Source organism: Nilaparvata lugens, chromosome 2, assembly GCF_014356525.2.
Source record: "Nilaparvata lugens isolate BPH chromosome 2, ASM1435652v1, whole genome shotgun sequence".
Lineage (NCBI taxonomy): Eukaryota > Metazoa > Arthropoda > Insecta > Hemiptera > Delphacidae > Nilaparvata > Nilaparvata lugens.
This window is the reverse complement of record NC_052505.1, coordinates 38,614,081-38,637,622: the sequence shown is the minus strand read 5'-3', so window position 1 is coordinate 38,637,622 and position 23,542 is coordinate 38,614,081. Positions and strand designations below refer to the sequence as shown.

Here is a 23,542-nt window from a genome sequence, read left to right as displayed (position 1 = left end):
CCGTCACTGGCTATTCAAGGCATACTTGCGGGGCTTACAAATCTGGATAGCCTAGCAAAAATTGAAATTATTCAATTGATCAAATGCAACTATTATTATAATAATTATGATTATAATCATTCAATTGACCAATCAACCTGAATGCATCATTCATTTAGAACTGAGCCTATTTAAAAAACTTCGTTCTCCTTTGCAGAAGGCAAAATAACAAAAGTTCCAGTTCTACTGCAATCTAATCAAACAAATCACCAGAAATCACCAGTTGATCAATGTCAGTTGATTTAACGGTGTTTAGTCAATCTCAGTTGCTTTCATCAAATGAGCACTTGAGTAAAATTTTTGGACTGGACACTCATCGTCCATATTCATGGATCTGGTCACATGACCTTCAACTAGATTCGGGATTTGAAAGATTTTGAAAATAACTTTGAAAGATTGGAAAATCTACATTGAAAAATCCAAATAATTGGAATCGACGAATTCCCTTGGGAATAAACAGACAAAGAGGTACTCATGAAATTTTCAGAGATGGCACTCGTTGATCACTGGTCAGTTTTCCCTCAGGCCTTACGTTTCTGAAGTTACACGTTCACACTCAAGGATTAGGAAATAGGTTATCGATATATAGGAGGTGAGGTTTGGAAAGTAGGTTGTCAACATGCAGGAAGTTGAGGTTCAAGAAGTAGGTGATAACATGCGGAAGAGTGCTGGAATTGAGCGCGATTGAAGAGACAAGGGAGGTAGAAAAGCAAGGCAGGTGGACAGAAGACGCACCTACGCCGTGAAAGGGCGTGAAGCTGTGCTGTTTGGGTGTTGAGGAGGCGCGCGTGTTACGGTGCGTGTGCGTGCGGCCGCCGCAGGGGTACGCACCTACGCTAACATAGGGTGTGAAGCGGGGCTGACGCTTACCCAGCCCCAGCCAGCCGGCGTCCTCGGCCTCCTCGACGCGACGCTGACGCTCGCTGACGCCACCGGCGCGCTTGCTCAGCTGACGCCCGTGCCTGTCAAGGTCGTTGGTGCCGGTCTCAAGGTCACGGCCCCACGTCCACGCCCAGTCGTCATCGTCGTCCTCGTACTCGTAGTTCACTGACCTGCCGTCTGTAACACACATTTCCACAACTTAATATCAAAAGCTGAATCCAATAATTCATTCACAGCACTAAAGATGCTACTGTTAAACCTAATGTTAGATGTTGATTTGTATGAATAGTATCTGATTCAGAAGCTCTTTCATAAGTAGAGATAAAACTCTAGTGAGCCAGATCACAAGTGAATCAAGCCATGTGACTATAGTTGAGAATTATTGTGTATCACCCAGTAACAACTGATTCCATTTATAGAGGTAGAATTTGAAACTAAGTCTCCATTATTTTCGACCAATAAGGGAAAAGAAGTTGGAACTAAGAAGCAATGATCAATCAGAAGAGAGAAATGGGTGCTCTAAGGAGAAAATAAGTAATCATTTGATTGTGGATCACCAAATTTGAAGAATATTATACTGAGAAAAATCCTATCTCGGAGAGATCAATTCATAGCAGTATCAAAAACTGGTGGAAGAACATTGACTATGAAGCTCAATGATATCGATTTCGATAAATGAGAAAATTTCTAATTTAAGAGTTTGAATAGCCTGACTGCCTGCGGGATAGAAAGGTTATCAGCTTTCGATTTAGTGAAGCTGAAGAGTATAAATAAAAATGAGCGATAGGAAATATGTTGTCTACAATTAACGTCTTAAAACCATTTGTAATATCTAGGACAAGTGTGATTGAGATAGGTACTCTGATATGAAAAGAGTTGAATTAGGAAGAATCTACCATAACACGATAAATTCGAATCATCACAACAGTCACAAAGATGAATATGCACAACATCCTTTGAAGTTCAATTGAATTCAATTGTTGGCACTAGGCATTCGATGTGTGAGAAAATGCCTAAAATGATTGCATGGGTAATTAAGATGACGCTAATCACCGGCTTAACGGAGCCGGGTTTGTCTGCCTCTGGGTCTGTGACCGAAGCAGACAGAGTTCTGCCATATCTGAGTCCCTTTGTTTAAAGCCAACAGTGTCACAGAATGTCTACCGTGTGGGATGAGTTCTGTTGAGGGATGGCAACTATTGATCACAAAGCTCTCCGGGGATGAAATCATTTTGTAATCAACGCATCAAGACGCAAATCCTTACCATTCGAATCTCAAAGTAAGATTACACTGCATATTTCAAATACTGGCAAGGCTTTGCGACTCAAAGCTGTCATTTTTCGAATGGTCTCGCTCTGCTAGTGCTCGCAAATAGTTAATCACTCCTACCTTGCTTCTCTTCAATTTGTGCTTTTGTTCCCTATTTTTTCTAAACAGCAACAAAAGTAGCTCTCGTCGGTAACAATCGATTCATCAACAATTGTTACAATTGGTGAACCCAGGTGGATGATGAATAAAAGATGCAGCAACTACAGTCTGAGAGGTTCAGTGGTAATAATTCTCTAATTCTGCGTTCAATTTGTATTGAAGTAAGTACTCTCAAAGTCTGGACTCGGAACAGGAAGGAAAGACGTAAAGAGAGCCGATGCGTAGGCAATCTAAAATAAAAATTTCCGCTGGAGCGAATTTCCTGGTTGGAAGAACAATTCTTGAAATTTCACATGATGGGAAATTGAATGCAATGAGTCTCATTTCAGGTATTTTTTTCAATTCTATTTAAACCGAATCTGGAACATGGATTCATATGCAAGAATAAAATTTAGATGTCGCTATTTCATGCTGCTAGGAGACTGGCTGTAAAATGTTATTACTTTAGATCATATTGTGCTATACTCGCAAAGTTGGTAGACAGTCTACTAACGTTGCTATACTCGTATATAGATTGAAATTAATGACAAATGTTTATTTCTCATCTGTGAATAACCGATTTACTCTGTAAAAGATTGATCTCCTGTTAAAAATACAAGATGTGTTTTTCCTACATAGCTGAGGTGGCTGGATGGACCTACATGGTTCATGAAAATAATAAAGATTGAGCATCCTTATTATTCTAGTAGCAGAGCTGACGTAAGTTAAATATGTTTTGTGAGATGAAAATATGAGATTCGTGAAAATTTATTGTGGTTACCTCCTATTTCACAAAACTGTTACTCCAATTTTCCATTCCCCATCAATTCAATTAATCATCACGAGATAGATGGATTCTAAAAATAGTTTGTGATAATAATTTGAGAAACATAGAATACAATCACTGTAATTCTAAAGCTGGTCGAATAGAGTATCTAATTGCATTTCGACACACTTGTAAAATAGAAAACCTTGTTAGTGTGATACCAACACACCTATTCAATCCATTCTATCTAAAAAATATCAACTTTTCTGGCGATTTCTATTTCACATGGAAAAACCATTAACGTATTGAAAACTTATTTTTCTGTTCGTGGAAGCTCCAGGATATTGCTCCGATACTAATATATAGCTGATAATACCAAAATATCACATATATGAATTTCTATATCCATACGAATATCATTTTGTAGTGTTATGCAGAGACAAGATATTTTCATGAAACTTGTATGAAGATATAAAATATCATATAGATATGAATTTCTACATTTTGTTATCCATACGAATATCATTTTTTGTGATGTTATGCAGAGACAAGAAATTTTGTTCAAAAACAGAGATTCATTTATTTATTTATTACATTTCCAACGGTATACACCAATTTCAAAAGAATACAATAGTAACAAGATCAACAAAAATAACAAGACAAATATAAATATAAATATGAGATACATAACATAAAGTCAAATAAGTAACTTAGCAATTCAGAAGTATTTGTTGGGATGATAGATCACTAAAGAATCATAGACGTAACTTCAATTATTATAATGCAATTATTCGCTTCGATATGCTTTTTTGAGTTTGACTTAAGTTCTCTTCACTTGTTCTGGTTTTCTTGTTCAATACAATATAGTAACTCTCCTCTAATATAGAACTCTCATTTCATGCGTATTTTCATTTGTGAAAAGTAAAACTGCTATTATAAACTAATGATGTACATGAGAGAAGAAGATGAGCACGAGATGAATACAATGATAAGTAACCGAAATATATACAATTTATGATTTTCCATTACAGTTCATGCTCAAATATTCATATTGTGGGAGATGAATGAGAAGCAGAGAACACGTTTTAATAACCGGAGGTTATATAATATGTGATGGTGTACTTGTCGGCTTTTGAAAATTCATTTAGCACATCAATATGAGAAAAGAAGAGCACTTTTGATGAAAGTGGAAAATATTTTCAGCCACCGACGTTTTCGGAGCGGAGAACCACACCACACGTTTCCTGTTACTGTTAATTACCGTGGAAAGCGGAAGATATAATGCTGCGAATACCAATAAATTCCAACGATATAATCGTATATTGTAGGATACGAATCAGATTGGAAATGCGCCTATCAAAATTATTCGTGTGTTGAAAATTACCAACATTAGAAAGCTTGATATATTCATTATCACACATATCATATTATCATAAACTTCGTGAAACATACTTGAAAAATAAATTATTTATTGAAAATTTGCTCTCGTCTAGATTTCTATATTCTAAAACTTCCGAGACACATAGACACCTACGTATACGCTTTTACGCTCATCTATCTGGCTCTGTGAAAATGCAAGCCAAAAAACCAACACTTTCGTATGATCAATACATTCATGAACTATTGGTGATCTAAATTAATATTGATATGTATTTGTAATAATAAATAGCATTCAAATGTTTATAAAGCATTCATATCATATAAATATGAATTTCTACATTTGTTATCTATGCGAATATCATTTTTTTGTGGTGTTATGCAGAAACAAAAACGTTTCATGAAACTTGTATAATAGAGATTCATTCGTTGGAGTGATAGATCACTAAAGAGTCATAGACGTTACTTCAATTGGTCTTATTATTTCAATCATTCGCTCCGATATGATAATTTGAGTTCTTCATTTCAATTTGTGTTCGAAATCAATCACACACCTTAACAGTGATGATATGACGCGCCCCCCACCAGAAAAAAGCAAAACAGCATAAATCAGTTTGCAGCATGTGAGTCTGCATGAGCCCTGCTGTGGTGGTGCTCCTAAACAGATCTTGTGGGGATTACAAAAAGAGGTCGAAAATGTTTTTTTATCACCAAAATTCTTTTAGATGCCACACCAAGGATTTGAATGTTGCGCAGTCTCCGTCTCTCATGTTTCTCAAATAAGTTATTCAATTTTCTGAATATTGAACAGTAGAATTTCCATATTGCTGAATTGATTGGATTGGTATGATTGAATTATAACAATAACATAGTTGACTATTACTTTTTTTGCACATGAGCTACAGGCTTGTGCGAGGGTAATGCAGCGAATAATAACAGTTTGTGTATAGGTTTATAATAAATTGATGAACCTATAGTTTTAGGTGGGTATCCGAACCACCGGGAAGCAATTCTACAACTCATGAATCATATTCAGAGGAGTTGTCTCAAGCGGTTTACCTTCCAACGGCAGTAGCAGGCGCATGATTCTATGTATTTGAAATAATTGAATTTTGAATTTCCATAAAGCTTAGAAAACTACTAGTCTATAAATAGAGATATTCTATTGTTCGAGAAAAAACATTCTCTGATTTGAAGAACACATTCTTCTTAGTTTCTTTCAGGCTACTATGAATTGAGTTTCAATACTTATCCAATACATTTAATCTAAGATGATTATGATACCATTATACTATTACAATAAAAAATAATATTTTTATCATTGAAGTGTTAATGTGCTTTGAAGGAATAAAAACATTCTTATTCTAATTCTTATAATATCAGTAATCTAAATGAATGTCCACGTTGAAAGTTGTAGATCGAAAGTTGTAAGCTATGAGTGAATTCAGTTTGTTGTATGATTTGAGAGATAAAACAAAATTGGAAACACGTGGACTAGCAGGTCTCACGTGCCTCAGCGGGGGGCTATCAGACACACATCGCTCATCGCTCTGTGGATTGACATCCTAAGTTGACAATATATTATCATAGCACTGAAATAATATCTGATGGACGCACGTTGAATAGCGTAATAGGCAGCTATTTCCTGTGATTGAGTTGCAGGTTGGGTTGGATTGTGGGTAGGGTTAATGCTTGGTGGCTGACTGGAAAATTGTGCCATTTAAATGAGAGAATTTCTTCTAGTATGTCTTGATACTTCCGTATCAGTTGGTGGTTCTATATCATTGTACAGATATATCTAGATAGAATGATCTTCATTTTAGAATGTCTATTTTTGTTTTGCAAGGACTGGGAGGAATTCTAAAAGAATACTGATAGTAATAATAACAAACTGATATTTCTCCTTCTAACTGAATATTCTCAAAATTCAAGAGTCAATTTCAATATTCATAGTCCATGTCACAAATTTAAATACCTATGGAATTAATAATATCAAGTCCAAGTAATCCAGTGAATTATTGATTAAGAATAATGCGATTGAGAATAATATTACTTTTTCTTAATCAATTTTCTCAAGTTACTCAAGTTTCATACAATAACTAATAACTCAATAATGCATTGAAAGGGAATAATGATCAATTAAATCAAATATTGCAAGAGATTTCAGGAAATAGAGTAAAATTGATTAATGTTCAATTTCCTTGACTCAATGTTGATATGACGTTAAGTGTTCTTACTCATTCATGTACCTCATTCATAGTATACAATATCAATGTTGAAAATCACTAAAAAAAATTATTCATATGCACGTTTTAATTACGATCCGTTGTTTAGAAATATCTGATTAAAGATCAAGGGTTGAGAGAGTAATCTACAAAGCTAATTTGAAGTAACAATACAATCATATATCACAATATTGAGAGAAGATATTAGCGCAAATGTGAATACAAATGACTTCTCAAGAATGATAAGTATGTGGAAGGATTGTTTGATCACTTGATTCTCATTCATTCAACCATATACCTTTTTGAAAATATCTCAAGTGCTTTTGAATGGCAGAATAATCTCCAGATCTGGCTTTAATTAGCGTTTCAATCACAAACTACAATATTAAAATGAGAGATTTGCACAATTATTGTTGTTGAAAGTGATAGAGTTTTCAAGGAAAAAAGTAATCAGTGTGTGGGGAGAAGAATCATATTCCTAGAGGTAGAAATTAATTAGCTTCATAAAAATGGTTGAGGTTTACTAGACAGGAATAATCTTTTCCTTGATTAACTCAGCAACGAGGAATCTTGAACAACATAAATATGAAAAAAAATATTAGTCACAAACGTGGGCGACTGGAAATTCCTGTACTTTTCCTCCATGATTGCTTTTGTGAGTTTGTTTGGCATTTCAATAACTCCATTCTTTTCTTAGAAAACTTTTACCCATTACGTTTAATATTTTTTACAATTCAGCAAACTTCTCTAGTCGGAGTGCTTTTCTGCGATATCCCAGTGGTCAGTATTCATCCATATGGGTATATTGTGACAGACAAGAGTTTATTTCACGACGATATCAGAATATTTGCGGGACTCGATGTGCAGTCGTGCATACGAATATATTATTGTGTAGCTCGAGCAGTTGAAAAATGGTCGTCTTGTTTGAGTGTTAGGCGCTGCATCGTAATCGTCATACCTCTTTCCACTTTTGCATTGACCATGAAACGTTTTATTCCGCTAACAAAACGACAATACTGGGGAATTGTGATAGAAAGATCACTATAGTGCTATTGAAATTCATCCAGTTTGTTTCTGCCTCCAGAAAAATTTATTGATAACCAGGAATTATTCCTCCTCTTTCATAATCCACCAACTTCTCTCTTACGAGCTGATTTCGTATTTACAAAAATATCAATAGTAATGGAATAAACATAATATTGAAATCTTGATTCGGAATTCGTGAATTAGGCTAATCAAAATAAGGCCAATCTGAAACTGGACTTATTGGTTGATTCAATCATTAGTTACTGTAGTAATCAATGGCAGGTATCGTTCTATGGAAAGCAGCAAGGACCAAAATCAATCAATTGAGCCGAATTAGAGAGGAAAGGTACCTTTGTAGATGACCCACGTAATGCATACGTCTTTCACAGAACTCATTGTTGGTCTGCAATGAGCTGTAACTCCAACACCTCCACTTTGACCTTCATTCAAGGACGGTCATTAGGATGAAGCAGGACACGCATGCCTACCATGATACCACATAGGTACAGTGTGACCATGAATCATGAATAGTTGAATCATAGCTCTTGGACCTGAACTAAAGTTCACTGATTGATTACGAAATTATTCAACAACGATGTTCGATTGATGAAAATGTTATCCAATGTTTCCTGAATAAATTGATAACATCGTGATCAATGGGAATCTCATTAAGATTGAACAAACAATCTGAGAATCAAATTGTTGACAAAACAACAAAATGAACTGGGAAGTACTGTACTCGAAATTCCCAATTAACATTTGAATCACTACTAATTTGCAGAAGATAAATTGGAATGTGGAAGTGAATCACTGTCGGAAACGTGGAAAGCTATGCTATCCAGCATTTGATTAAATCCATATGGAAATAAACATGGCCAAGGAAAGCTCTTAATTTATCTACTGATTTTAGATTGAAACTCATTGTTAGCATAGAATGAGAATAACATGGAAAGAAAAAGCTAAAAATCATCAAGAATGAGAAAATGGGCTCAACCCCCTATTCCACCCCATCCATCCGTTGAGAACAACGATAACTTGAAATCCTTATCAACTGGATTCTCTCAATAAGATCTTTATCATAATTTACAAAAAAAATTGAAAGTTTTTCAAAGTCCATCTATGGGTATCACAAAAATAACTATAGAAAGATAATGAATCACAATAAAAATGACAAAGTGAAAGGGATGATAGAAAAATATTGTATTACAAATGTGATATAAGACGGTAAACCACATGAATCATTTTTGAAAAGCTAATAATCTTATTATAGACTTTTATGGTTTACAGGAGAATTCTTATTCATTCGGCTGTTGAATCTTTCAAAACAACCCTGAAAGAAAGGACTTTTCCATGACATTCTTTTCAAGTATTAGAGAATAATTGAATGGTGACTACTATCAAAGAGTCAAAACTTCTATACTCCAATAGTATTCTATTATATTATTATTTGAAAACTACTGGTACTCTCTCAAGCTATGCACAAGCACAAGCAGCCTGCTATTTTGAAGGACTACTGTGCCAAAGACATAGTGGCGTAGCACTTAGGAGGGAGCCTCCTTTCAACAACCGGAATCGGAACAGACCGACAAGGTCGCGCGGTTTCAGCTTACATTAGAGACAAACTTCGTTTACAGAACAGGGGTGGTAATTGGCCTCCCGGCTTCATTTGTCATTGACATTGTTAAGTAAAGTTACAGACCGCCTCTATTGGTATGGGTTCTGTTAGCAATAACAATTTGCACTACACCCGCTTGATTATTGGGAAGTCTTATATAATTATAAATATTCCTTGAGAAAGGAGCCAGTTCATTAACTTGAGTGAGCAAGGTAGATGCAGTTTCGATTTGCAATAAATTGTTAAAATCAGACCTTAAAAAACAATAACCATCAACTTGCATCAACTTGTTCATCTTAGATGAACTAAACTAGATGTAGGACAACAAATAATCTTCAAAAATGAGAATGTTAATGACTTTACTCATAAAACTAATATTGATATCACGCCAATTCTTTTCAATAGATAATCAACTCACTTTTAGTTGAAAGTGGACATCAATAAATTGAATACCTTATTTGAAAGATTCCTCATGAATGTTCAACCATATGGACATGTACGCTATATGTTTATTCTATCTCTATGTAGTTTTTAATGTTACAATGCAAGACCTGTAAAATATCAATGATACTTAGGAAGATCTGAGAAGCAATTCAACCAGTTGACTCAATAACATGAAAAAACATTATTTTATCTGCTTTACAGTATTGAAAAACCATCTCAAAATGTGTGCCATTTCCTTTCTCTAGTGAAACTCGATAAGTTCATCCATCTGCGTGTTTTGAGGAAAGTTTGTTCTTGATTAGATAATTCCAATTCGTTACAGTTGTGTTGTGATACGTTCCCATAATGAAAACACAAATTTAAATTTGTGTTTTCACAATTCCAATTCCATTTTCAAAGCTTATAATTAAACTAAACGAAATATTTCATAACGCTATTTTCAAATATTGAATATTCTTCGTAACAAAATTAAAATCAACACTGATATTAAACTTGTTCCATACCTTCACAGAATTGTCGTGGTAGTAAGAACAGGGCGATCTCCTCCTGTTTGAAACGTGAACCAAATCGTCTAAATCACAAAGAAGACGTTACGAAATATGATAGTCTGGAGGTGGAGTGGGATATTATTATACGTTTCGTTCTACTTGTTCTCAAGTCTGTTCACCTAGATAGAGATAATTAACCTTGAAACCCCTCTTCAGTTTGAATATCATATTATATTAATCAATTTCACACGCTTCTCATCTTCAAGATGAGTAATAGCCAGCTCATGAACCCGAATTATCTATGTTTTCAAACCTACTATGATCTTCTTAGCAAGGTAATAATTATGATTGTGTTACATTTTAGAATTGATACTACGAAAAATTATATTGATATTCTACGGAAGGTTTATTCAAGAGAATTCCTGAGCAGCTTCTTTTCAGTTGAAAGTGATACATTGCATAAGGAAAACACTATTTCAGTCCGAAGTGCACATTTTCCTGTTATGAATCTGTCAAAAAAAAAAAAAAAAACGCTTGGATTTGGCGTGTGTTCTATTTTCTGTACACTTCATTATTGTCGAAAATTGTGAGTTATTCAGTTATCAGATGGAATTAGAAATGTACACAGTATTGTATCAAATGATAATTGATTAAGTTTCTTCTTTCAATAATATGAGTGCCTCCTGCATCCAAATAACTATTTCCTTTCTGAATAATTACTTATTCATAATAATTATTTATTTCTTTGAATTGAAGCTGTCAATGTCGATGAGCACTATTAAGATATCACTATCTTGTTATATTGAGGATCGATTCAGTAATCAATCTCTATTTTCATAAGTAAATGATAAATTCATCCGAGTTAAGAAATATAGAGAGCGGAATCTATTGTAACTATGAGTGATAATTAAGATGTCTCACTCTAATGAGAGTTGTTAGAAGGGCTGTAGAAGCATTTAAATTATTGTTGGAGAAAGAAAAAGGATCCAAATGTATACACTACACAATGACTGTATTCTGAATACAAAAATGTGATGTAATTGGAGCTATGATTGAAGAGAATCTTGATATTTTTTCCAACTGCAGAACAAGGAAATACGGCGTCGAAATTTTTGGGGAAACTCTTTGAGTCAATTTTTCATGTCAAGGCGACTATAAAATTCTTCTTCAGAACGGTAATCAAATTATATTGTTCCTTAGTATCCAAATGATAAAGTATTATGAAAAACGATATCGCAAGAGCTCATAGAGTTCATAGAGCTTAGGCTCACGGAGTTCAATGTTTTGTAGAATTGTCTGTTAGGAAGTGATAGAAAAAGTAGGCAATGATAAAGTAACCATTGAGCAAACTTTTTGCTACCAAGATGACTGGGATGACAGAAATCAATATAGGTATGAGATAACAGAAGAGTTGCGACGATTCAAAGAAAAGGGCAGACAATTCAAAACTCTATCACTGGATTTCTCCGCTTGATCCAGTTGCAGCCAGACTTGAAGCAGCTTTGTCGCTTCACTGCAAAATATCCTGATTTGCATTCTTTATTGGTTTTGAGTAGTCTATTTGCAAAAAATGTCACCATGATAACAATGAGAGTCATCTATATTGACGTCCTTCTATTGATTCTCTCCTACTATGAGTTATTTTTTTCTCATCCATTCAAACTCCTTTTCCTCATTCACACATTCACATTTACTCAATGTGATCATAGTTTCTATGTCAATACAAATTTTTGAATGAGAATATGTTGAAAAAAGTCAGAAGCAGGAAGAGAAAAATAATGAGAAGAAGAGCTTTATCGAGGAAGTATACCAAGATGGAATATTGAGAAGAATCACGAAATAAACTAGACAGTCGAGATGAAATGAGAGAACTTTTGAATATTGATTATTATTGGTTATATTGACATTGGCTTACTACTATCAAAATTCGGACAGGGAACAGTTTTGGGTAGGCCTGTTGAACCTTCTCTAATTATGTATTTGTTTTATGCATTGGTTAATGTAAATGAATAGATAATATATGAATAAATTATTGTGAACCTATGAAATCAACTAACCATATTCACGCTTATTTAGTTATGGTGTAATATTGTGAACAAATACGTGAAAAGCTGGCGGAAAATCTGGTTTTTGATGAAATACACTTCTTGGGAATAGCACATAGCAATAAAATGCTGAATCTATTATGGTTATTGTGTGGAATTGTAGGATTTTTCCAATCGTTTTGATTTTGAATGATTTTTACATATATTTTAGTGTGTCTATAAGTAGTTTTTACGGTCTCAGGTCTTGCCATCTTCACCGTCAATAATAAAATAGTGTATTCTGTAAAGCAGTGCAAGTTTTCGTTCTACTGGAGCTATAATGTATTTTATCTAAATTTATTGTAGTATTGCAACTTGTAGTGATGTATAGTAGTTATATTCTACATGATTCATATTTTTATTATATTCTGAATTCCAATAGCATCTAGATTTTATTTTAATATTCTAACTTCTTTGTATCCTTCAATATTTATAATGAATCATTGTAATTATTGTGTTATGGAAGCAATTTTTGGGATAAATCCTCTTTGCATCCATGTATTCATAAATAAATGAATAATGCTTCAAGTATGATTATAATAACTTTTTAAATTTATCTTATCAGATTAATAAATGGCTTCTATATTCTGATTTCAAACGATCTATGAAGTACACAATCACATCAATGTTGAAGGAATACGGTAAAACTGTAATTTATCTGAAAGAATTTTATAGAAAAGTATAAGTAGAGGATGAGGATTCACGTATATTTCATCTGGAAATACTATTAAGATGTAAGATATATATCTGCTCTTGTCTCTTCTTTTTAATTGATGTCAAATGCAGGAGCCAACTACAATAGTACTCTACGCATCTCTGTTCATTGCTCCTGAAAACAATAATACGGCACTGCTTAAGGAGGGCAGAATTATGACTCAATGCACTTATTCGTATCAGGAGAACTGATTCAGAAAAAATTTAAGCTTCAATTATTATCTAGCTTCCAGAATAGAAAGGAGCAGATTCTAAATTATTCGGATTATTGGCTCATAAAAAGCGTTAGATAATAGCCTCTGTTTATTTTCTACACACATCACATTCTCTGCAACCCTAGGTTAAAGTTCATACTCAATTCACTTTCTTAATGTGCATTCACACTCTACAGATGTGTAAATATTTAATGAACTATTGTAGTCATAAAACATCCTCATAATTGATTGACAATCTTTGGAATATTTCATCATAATTATTCCTTATCATAAATAAACAGCTCCTTCATAAATCACTTGATGTAAATAATTATAACAGTAATATGTCATGTGGATCGTTCAAATGTGAAAAATATAATATTTTATTGCTATGATAAGCACACTCAACTTGAGAAATTCAAGTACAAATCAAATTATTCATATTTGTTTATTTGAACGGGTGGGAGATTCAATAGCGATAAAACCTGCCATCAATTAATATTTTATTATTCATTATTATTATTATACACCATTATTAATACCGTATTCTTTGATCAAAATAATCAAAGAATGAATATCGTTATCAAATGTAGCTTAAATGGGCAATAATAACAAGATTAGATTCTTAACACTCAGCACAATTGGAGATAATCATTTGTTGAATAATGACGAAGTTGAATTAGTTTGAACTTGATCTTCTAGAAGCTTGTAAGGATTTTTTTTCACAATGTTATATTTTCACTGTAACACTACTGATAGAGAACTTTTCCACAAAAAATATGCTAAGCACTTTCTCGAGTGATTGGAGAGTATTATAATGAATAGACGTTGAACAGTTTTGGTGGTTTCCAAACATCCATCAAGTAACCCAAAATAACTCATATAACTCTTGATACAAGTTTACGTAAGAAGGATATAACAAAAATACTTTGGAACCTCATACTTAATACACTTACTTTCTTTTCTATTTTGAGGGACACGGGACTGATATCTTATTGAACAGGGGTATTGTACTGCTATGTATTCAGACTAAACAGTCTCTGTTATACGTCTGTATGTAAATGAATATGTAATTAATTCCACATCACATTTACATATTACAGATGTATGTTTAGTTCCTGTGATTCATGACAAACAAAGAACTCACTTTGATTATACAATAATAATAAAGCTCCTACATCGCCGAGATGCAAATGCTCACAGAGCTCATTATGAGTCTAAATAAGTCTGTCTGAAAATCTTTTTCCATCAAAGCAAAGATATAACAGTTTTTCCACTCAAAAGCGACTTTTCATTACTACCAATACTAATTTCCTGGTAAAATTTCCTCGTTGCTTCCCTGGATGCTGCTTGATGTATTCGACAGACATCCAGGCTTTTATATTCCAGACCTCTCCATGTACTGAATATGTGAAATTCGTATCATCCGCGAGTAATGCATAAATCCAAGCTATCCTCACCTTAGGATCAGATTATTATTTCTGCTCATTTCATCCAGTCTTGGAATAAGACAGTGTTGTATGACAAAATTGATAAGGAATTCATCGGAATTCTACTCTCATTTCAGAGACTCGCCATTCCCATTTCAGGCTGTATTATTGTTTGGAGAGAGAAACGGGAGTGAAAGAGAGGAAGCGATGTCGAATCTTCATCATCCTTTCCTTTTTCTCATCATCCGCTTAATCTTGTTTCGGAAAATCAGTTCTCTATGAACATCATAGATAGACAAAAGACCGAATATGGAGAATGGGTAAAGAGAGTAAGGAATTGGAGAGAAGTAGAAAAGAAGAAAATGTAGAAGAAGAAAGGAAGGAAGAACAAGAAGGAGAGGGAAAAATGATATAGTTCAGCTGTAATACCCAATTATAGATGACTTATTCTGGAAGGTACTCAGCAGAATTCTCAAGATATCGTGATTTCAGTATCAACTTGAAATAATATTGAAAGTAGACTATGGTTATTATTTAAACGTGAGAGCAAAATGGATTTCGAATTTGAGAGAAGATTTTAATCTTAAACTATTTTTTTCTCAATATAGGATTTGGTTCATGTGTTTCGCATTATCCGATAATAATTCGGAGCTGAAATTAACAACTTCAATTTTTTTCAAAGCAAACAAGGTTTTTACTTTTTGTGTTCAGTTTACTTCAACTCATATCACATAATAAGGAACTTTACATTGGTTCACTTCCTATGAAGCTTAGAGGCTATGCAAATAATTTTATTGATTGTATAAAACTGATAGATTAGCCAAGAGAGGAAAGCAAAGCATACTGTGTTAATGAATCTAAATGGTTCCGAGAATGATTGCATTCATGATTCATGACATTCTACAAATTACGTAAATCTTGTGATTACGACTTCCAACAAAGATGAATAATCAAAAGTAGGAAGTAGGTGGTTGTTTTTGGAAAAAATCAATGCAGTTATTAAATTTCGCAAATAACATCTGACGAGACGGAATTTCAATTATTTGTATTGAATGTTAATTCGTTTTGTTAAGATAATAACACTTGTTGACCTACAGACCTTTACACACAAAACAATAATTCAACCACATTGGAGGCTTTACGGTCGATTTATTGAATACAATTCCTTTGAAATCAATTGAGTGGAACATTCATTCATAAAAAGTCCGCCTGGGTTTGATTTTTGACTGATTAGAATACAAAACTTTTTATAGGACAGATGAATGAATAATAAATCTATATCTATAACTGTCCAGATAGATTATTTTTGATCAATTTTACTTTAATATGGCTATTTCTTTTGATTTTAGAATCTTCAAGTCTGAACATTATGAATGCTTCTATGAATATCTTGAGGTCGTATATGATTCAAATCATGTAGGTATCACATCTTAAATCAGACAAAACAAATACAATGATATATAATAAGACTTCATAGTATCTTCTACGAGTAATTTTAGTTTTGTCTACTTTTATTTTCATCTTGTTTCAAAAATGAATAGGCTTATCAGTGAAAAACTGGGGAAACACCATTTTTTGAGAAAATAGAGTATATCCAACCCACCTATCCGGTGAATTGTGATTAACCAGAATTTACAAGTTGAGGTAAAAATGAAAAAGCAGCCAACTATTTCAGCTTTAACTAACTTTATTGTTTAATGAATTTTGAATCCAACATTTTTCCTCGCTTGGATGATTCTAAATTATAAATCTATAATTTCAATAAACACAAATTACTTCCTTTGTATTATGTTATCAGGTGAGCTGCTCTTCTGCAATTGTAGGCTACTGTTTGAAGATCATTGTGATTTTCGGAGAGCTTATCTAGATAAAGATGAAGAAACTGTTTATGGGAAGAAGGATGTTCCCTGATTCTTTTGCGAGATGGGTAGCTTGTCTCAATTCGTTTTCAATTTCCTCCGATCATCCCGCCAGATAGCAAAAACGCGACGATGAAACGGAATCAAAAGGAAATGAAGAAACAGCTCCTTGACAGTCAATCTCTTCGGCGCTAAAAACGAATAACAATAGGAAAAACGTGCTTTCATTCATAACTTATCGAGCATTGCTGCTATCATCACCATCATCATCATCATCATCTTCCATGAAAACATTTGCAAGGGGGAAGTTTTCCTGCATTTAATATTAAGCTAATTTCTGAGAATAAATACGGTACTGCAATCCAATTCCTATGACGTCATGCTTTTTGCTTGCAACAGGTATGCCATTCATGAATCATCAAAAACGAACGAGGTTGAGAATTTCTACAGTAGTTCTCCTCATCAGGGTTTTTAGATTCCTCAGAATGGGAAATTGTCTTCCAACTCCAAGGTTACATGGAATATATCATAGTTCATAAGGAATTCGATTTATCTTATCGATTTCTGTAGATTTATCTTATCGATTTCTATGGATTTATCTTATCGATTTATATTTTTGGTTTCTAAGAGAATCGGAATGAGAATTCAAATTATTAGAATTTCGCGTATGAATGAAGATGTATTAGATGGTTCGTCTGTTTTTCCTCTCTCAATATCATTTTAGTAAGTGATGTTCTAAAAATTAATAAACTTACTGAATAATGATTGTTCTTGTACAAGATGAATATACCCATTTGGAATACCAAATCCCAATCTGGATTCAATTGTTTTATTAAAAAAAAAATGAAAAGTGTATGTCGTTACTTGGGTGCTCCTCAAATAATCATTTGAAATAGAAACAGCTAAATTCGATACAATATGATAAAATCACTGTAATTAATATGCTTAATCAACGGCCATAAAACTGTATAATTAATGTATTTCATAGATTTCTTCTCATAACATTGATAGGAGTTATTTGAAGAATTATCTCAGGCAGGAACAAAACAGACTAAGAATTAAATAGAAATAGTCCAATGTACAAGTCAATAGCTTGTCTAAATTCTCATCCTGAGTTCTAGAGTTGAACTCAGGTAATATCAGATGATGCTAACTTCCTCTACAGAGCTAATTCCAGATTGAAAATATAAATTCGAGTGTAAATCTCGATCAAGTTTGGAATTAATTTCCTTCAAACCAACTTGGTGAAACTTCCTCGCTTTTCATTATACCTATTACGTACAAACTGTTGGTTTATCTCATCCCCGTTCTTGTGGTATGTGCCCATAAGAGGAGCCTCCAATATTATTGATTCATTTTCAATTTTATGATTTGTTTTTAATACTGACGAATTTCAATCACAAATCGAATTGTTTCATAAGAAAATGACTGTTAGGAAACGAAATTGGACTATTTCATATCGATTTATGTGGATTAACGGGGTCTCAACTCAGAAACGCCATCACAAGTGTTTCTCTTCGTATAAGTTTGTAAAACAAAAAATAAATTAGTAAAACTCACTACTTGACTTCACCTGCTTCTTTATGACGCAGCAGTAATAAGATGAGGAAGCACCGCAAAAGAGAGACCATTTTCATTCAGGTGCAGACACTATACACTAATAACACACACAACAAAATAATACAAGCAGCTCAGCTCACGCTGCAATGTTGTCACTAGAGCCTCGGTTATGCAATTAATCACTGGCACTCAGCTGAGCGATGAAAAAGTAAACCATCGAACTACGCAGTGAACTCTGCGATCAAGAATTCAGAACGTGTAAGTTGGTTTGGCGAAAAATTAGTAGACAAACACACTTGCCGAATGCTATAATGTGTTGATCGGGTCACTGATGTTGAACTTTGACCATCAAAAGGAGTTCCTACAAATTTTAAGCTTGTTAACGCTGTGTTAGGAACTATTTTATCGAATGTGGAAACTTTGGATCCCATGATACTATCTGCAGTACTCGATTGGACCCGTACCCGATACCAAATATGAGAGTATTTTGAAGTGACATTGCTGTTTTCTCATTCATATAATAATAATTACTCAATTAGATTACAGTAATAATTAATCATTCTCACTGCATGCATGAACTCACACCTTGTTTTCATAAGAGAAAGCTTGTCATTCTGAGATTTTTGTATTCCCCAGATTACAAAGATAGAAAGTTGTGGGATAATATGGGAATTCCAATAAGACACGAAGCAAGAAGATGGCCATGTAACCTTATTTCATAAGAGAAAGCGTGTCATTCTGAGATTTTTGTATCCCCCACATAGGGAATACTCTTTCAACTTCAACTAACTGATATGGTTCGATAAAATAATGTAGGGGCCTAACACTATAACACTATCCTTCGACTCAAAAGCACTACATGAGATGAAAATCCCTTTTTTTATGGATTCAGGGTCGTTTTTACCAGAAAATCTAACTGAATTTAATAGCCGGTTCAACCAACAAAAGAACAGAATCAACAAAAAACTGTCAAAATCGAATTTCATCACACCCGTTTAAGATCACGTGAACAGTCGAACCTACTTTTAAGATTACTCAAATTAGCAAATTAGAGACAGATTGTTGTTTTTAGTGAAACCTGATCATTAAAAAAATGTTTATTACAGTGTCTGAGAAAGCGAATTCTAGCAAATATTAATGAACAATACGACTAAATAGATATAAATTCTGATATGTGTATTTTCAGCTTAAGAAAAAAATTAATGGTTTATGTAACATCCTTAATATTAAAGCACAACAGTTTTATTAGTTTCAAGAATATCGGTCAATTAATGTATTATTCACATTATTCATATTTCACATTGTTTGCTACAACTGCTTTTTTACTGTAGCTTAATATATTCTTAACTTTGCAAAAGAGTATTTACTGATAAAAAATCTATTATTAGTTTATTAATAAGAAAAAACTGTGTACAGCAGCAGAAAGTAGGCTGTAGTAGAATAGTATTAGTATTTCATCATTTCTCATACGATAAGGTTCGATCATGTCTTGTTCATCACACCATTTCTTATCATCAGCTTATAAACTGGAGCTATTGTTCATGTTTTTTCAAACTAGACATTCGAGTTCCTGTGATCATATACTGTCTGTAGGAGAGTCCAAACACATCAGCTTTTCTCTATTGGAAATATATCAGCTATAAACAACTCATTATAATCGCCCTCATGCATCCGTTGTTTCTCCAATATTATTAAAACAAATATTGATAATTCCTTGATTATCCATACAGGCATTAGATGGAAACGGTAAACTATTTTAGGAAAACATATAGTTTCTACAAAATTAGAGGCTCCAGATGATTAGATTTGATCGTGCTTAAATGTTCAGCAGTAGGATGAACAAAATTATTAATGTCACTGTCATATTTACTTCAATGCCTACATGTATGGCCAGAGCAAACAATGTATGATCTGAAATTGCGTTATGAAAGCACACGATAAAAGCTCAATTTATTCACGTCACTGAATCAAATTTTAGAAATTTATCCTACATACAACGATAATAGATTGGAATAGCAAAATGACCATAATTTCACACGGCTTTACTATAATGTTATTGATTGAATATTTAGCATTCATGATTCACTGATAATAATGCAGAAATTTGATATTTAAAACTTTAGTATGCTCTTGGTTTGAAACATCATAGTAATATGCGTAGATTATGTACAGTATGTCGTGTCTACAGGTGCGGAGTTCCCTAATATTTTGCAGTTTGTAATAATTAAAATAATAATAATAATAATATAATAATAATAATATAATAATAATAATATCGAGTGACCTGGCTGGCTCAGGTCTGGTGTCAGAGTTTTCAGGTCGCAGCTGATCAATTTCAGGGCCTCTGACATGACCTAACGACTGCTTTTTAGGCAGCCGGGACCGCTGGCTTAACGTGTCCATCCGAAACACGGGAGTGGCCCGAGATAAATATCTTGCCCGGGCCGGGATTTGAACCCGGGCCTCTGAATCATAAAGCCAGCATCTGATCCACTCGACTACGGCCACTCTATTAAAATGTGTCATGTATTATTCTATCATATCCATAAGATTCTGGTATTACTTTGAGAAAACATTTCTTTATGAGGGGATGTGAAGAAGGGAGATGAGTGAAAGGATGAGAGAATAAAAAGTTCAATCAATGTAATCACACCCTCTCTTTTGAGGGGGGAAGCAAATGCCTTTGTTTGTTTGCACAATGTGAATGCTGCTCGGATTTGATCTTTCTTCAGAGTTTTGCAAATTTGATTTTAATCGTCTGCAACTGGACGCGTAGCGTAAAAAGCTCTTATAAATCTCACAAGCGATTCTGCTACAAAAGACTTATGGAATAAATGTGTGCAAAAATGTATGGATGCTTCTGTGTAAATTCGATATTTTTCTCGAATCGTAGCCTACTTCCATGTCTGAAAAGAGTTTACGCCATACAGATACTACTGGCAAATCGTTCATATACAAAATTGATTAAAGTTTAGAAATAAATTCATAAAAGTATGATATTATGTTAATAAAACGTGCATGAATTTCATTGAATAATTTTGGAAAAATTCCACATTCGAGGTTAGAGTGCTATAGTAATTATTTCAAAAATCGATTGTTCTTTGTTGAAGAGTCCTGACGGACTATCGTACTATCTCGTATCTTTTACTAAGTACTTTCTCTTATATATTTTTCTTTTTTATAGAGAAATCCTAGACAGCCAGGATTCAAGGAATATCGAATGACTAATTGGTCAGTAGCTAAAGCAAATATTGGTCAGTAGCTAAATAACTGTGCACTTGATATCAGCCGGGAGTTTCTCTCTGAGTTTAGATCAACTCAACTGTCACTCGACTTATTGACTTCTCTATCAATTAGAAAGAGTGATATATATAAGGCCTCTGTTTACTTTTTTAACGTCCATTTAATAAACGACTTGAGTGGGCACTCGGACACGAGTTATTGCCAACTTGTTCCGATGTCTGTTACAGGAATGACGTCAAAATGGGTCATGTCCAATCCACCTTATATTCCACCTAAGCAGTAATTAGAGAAATGGAAGTTGGTTGAGAATACAGTAACTATACTACCCAAGTGTAATGTAGTTGCTGTAGTTGAGAGGATTCATTCGAAGAAGTGTGCTTTTATTTTGAAGAATTCTCAATCCCAATTAAGTATTAATGAACGACAAAAATTAAGTTTTTTTCCCAGATCGACAAAAATTGATATCACTGTTAAGCCCAAAAAATGTGATTATTGTAAGTGGCTCAGTCTCATAGACTGATGATGTATGTTGGAATAATAATCTTAATCTACAAATGAATAACAGGTAATTTGCGGTGGTGATTTATCTTGCATAGGTTCCTGTTTGCAGATCGAATCCATGTATCCGAGAACCCTAATTTTTGTTAATATTTCAAGCTCTTGATTTTTAAGACAGTTTCTCTTTTTTCAGTGAACCAGAAAATTACTCATCCACTCCAAAAAATTGATATACGATAATTGGTATATTTATAATAGCGTATAATAATAAAATTGATATACAAAAAAATAGTAGGATGGTTTCTTAATCTTTAAGAACATTTTGGAAGAAAAATGAAAACTCGATTGAGGCGATTAGAGTAAACCATGAAAGTTATAGGAAAAATTTATTTGTATCTCTTTCAAATTATTTATCTGACATGTGATTCTGAAGACTTCCACAAATTTTAGTCTAGATATTATGATAAGACTGCACCTACAGTATCGCTGGATGACATTCATATCCTGACATGATGAAATTTCCATACCTTCAGCATAAGACTTCTCAGTCCCACTTTTTTACCTCTTAAATATCAATCAACTGGCAGGATATCCTGAAGAACTATTGAACTGATATTGATGTGGAACCCACATCATTGAGATTACTTTTATTTCAATAAACCTTCAAAACTCATTTCAGTTTCTGATAGAGGATCAGTTAACTTACCGCCCTTACAAGGTAGCAGCTGTCTAATTGAAATAATAGACTGGTGTTGCTTTGTTGATCCTCTCAATTAATGGATGGATACATTAAGATGTGCACGAAATTCATCTCTAGAATAATAACATCCTAATTAATTTCATCATACTCAAATATTCTATCAGTCTCTTATTTATTTATTTATTTATTCATTTTCTTTACATACAAAGGCTCACAGAGATCCATAAAGAGCCTTATTTACACAATTAAATGAAACAACAATTTAACTTATATACATTCTGAAACCGCTCTTACCGCCCCTACAAGTTAGGAGTTCTCCTATTGCACTAATAGACTAGAGTTCATATTGTTAAACCTGTCAATAATTAAATTGAAATCATCACTAAATTCATTATTTGATCTACATCTCAATTGATTTCAACCCACTAGAATAATATACAATCAATCGCCTCAATTTAGAACCGCCCTCACAAGGTAGCAGCTTTCCTATTGGACTATTACCAATTGGTCATATTGTGGAAAATCGATTGATTGAACACTTGTTGAGAGTTGCACTGAAAATAGTTGCGAGTTATGAAGAGTAATTGTTTGGGCACTGACCTGCCCGACAAGGAAGAGCGACCAAGAGAGCGAGCAAGAGAAAGCAGTTGATCCCGCGGAAGTGCATCTGAAATTGCAGCAGGCCGTTGGTCATAGTGACGCGTCAGTCCACTTTTCAGCACAGCGTCTGTCGTCAACTGGTGCGACGTCGGAAACAATCTAGAGGAGCGTCGCCGAAAACACGCCACTTTGTAAGGACGCGCGATACCCCCTCCCACTCCCCCGCTCCATTCCCGCGCACGCGCATACACGCTACCGCGCGCCTAAAACATAATTACCGGTGCAATGATAAATATTCGCGGATAATAGATTCGGACCTCCTCCCCCTCTCAACTCTCAACATACGACACATGTGGGTGTTCTCCTCCTTTGTCAGATGGTGCCCATCGA

The 23,542-nt window shown here is 33.9% G+C and overlaps 1 protein-coding gene across 6 annotated transcripts in view; it reads right to left on the bottom strand.

Moving 5' to 3' along the window:
• The window catches only part of LOC111053922, a 46,127-nt gene extending 22,805 nt beyond the window's left edge, over positions 1–23,322 (bottom strand). The window contains exons 1-2 of one of the 6 annotated variants that reach the window (XM_039421198.1): positions 23,153–23,322; positions 775–1,098 (exon numbers count right to left, since the gene is read on the bottom strand). In XM_039421198.1, coding sequence (XP_039277132.1) covers positions 775–1,098; positions 23,153–23,246 — 418 coding nt within the window. In that variant the 5' untranslated portion in view covers positions 23,247–23,322. Of the gene's footprint in view, positions 1–774; positions 1,099–18,124; positions 18,375–23,152 lie in introns of those variants that run through there. The other 5 variants (XM_022340862.2, XM_022340864.2, XM_039421199.1 and 2 more) reach the window with 5 other exon arrangements.
• Between the last annotated feature and the right edge of the window lie 220 nt (positions 23,323–23,542).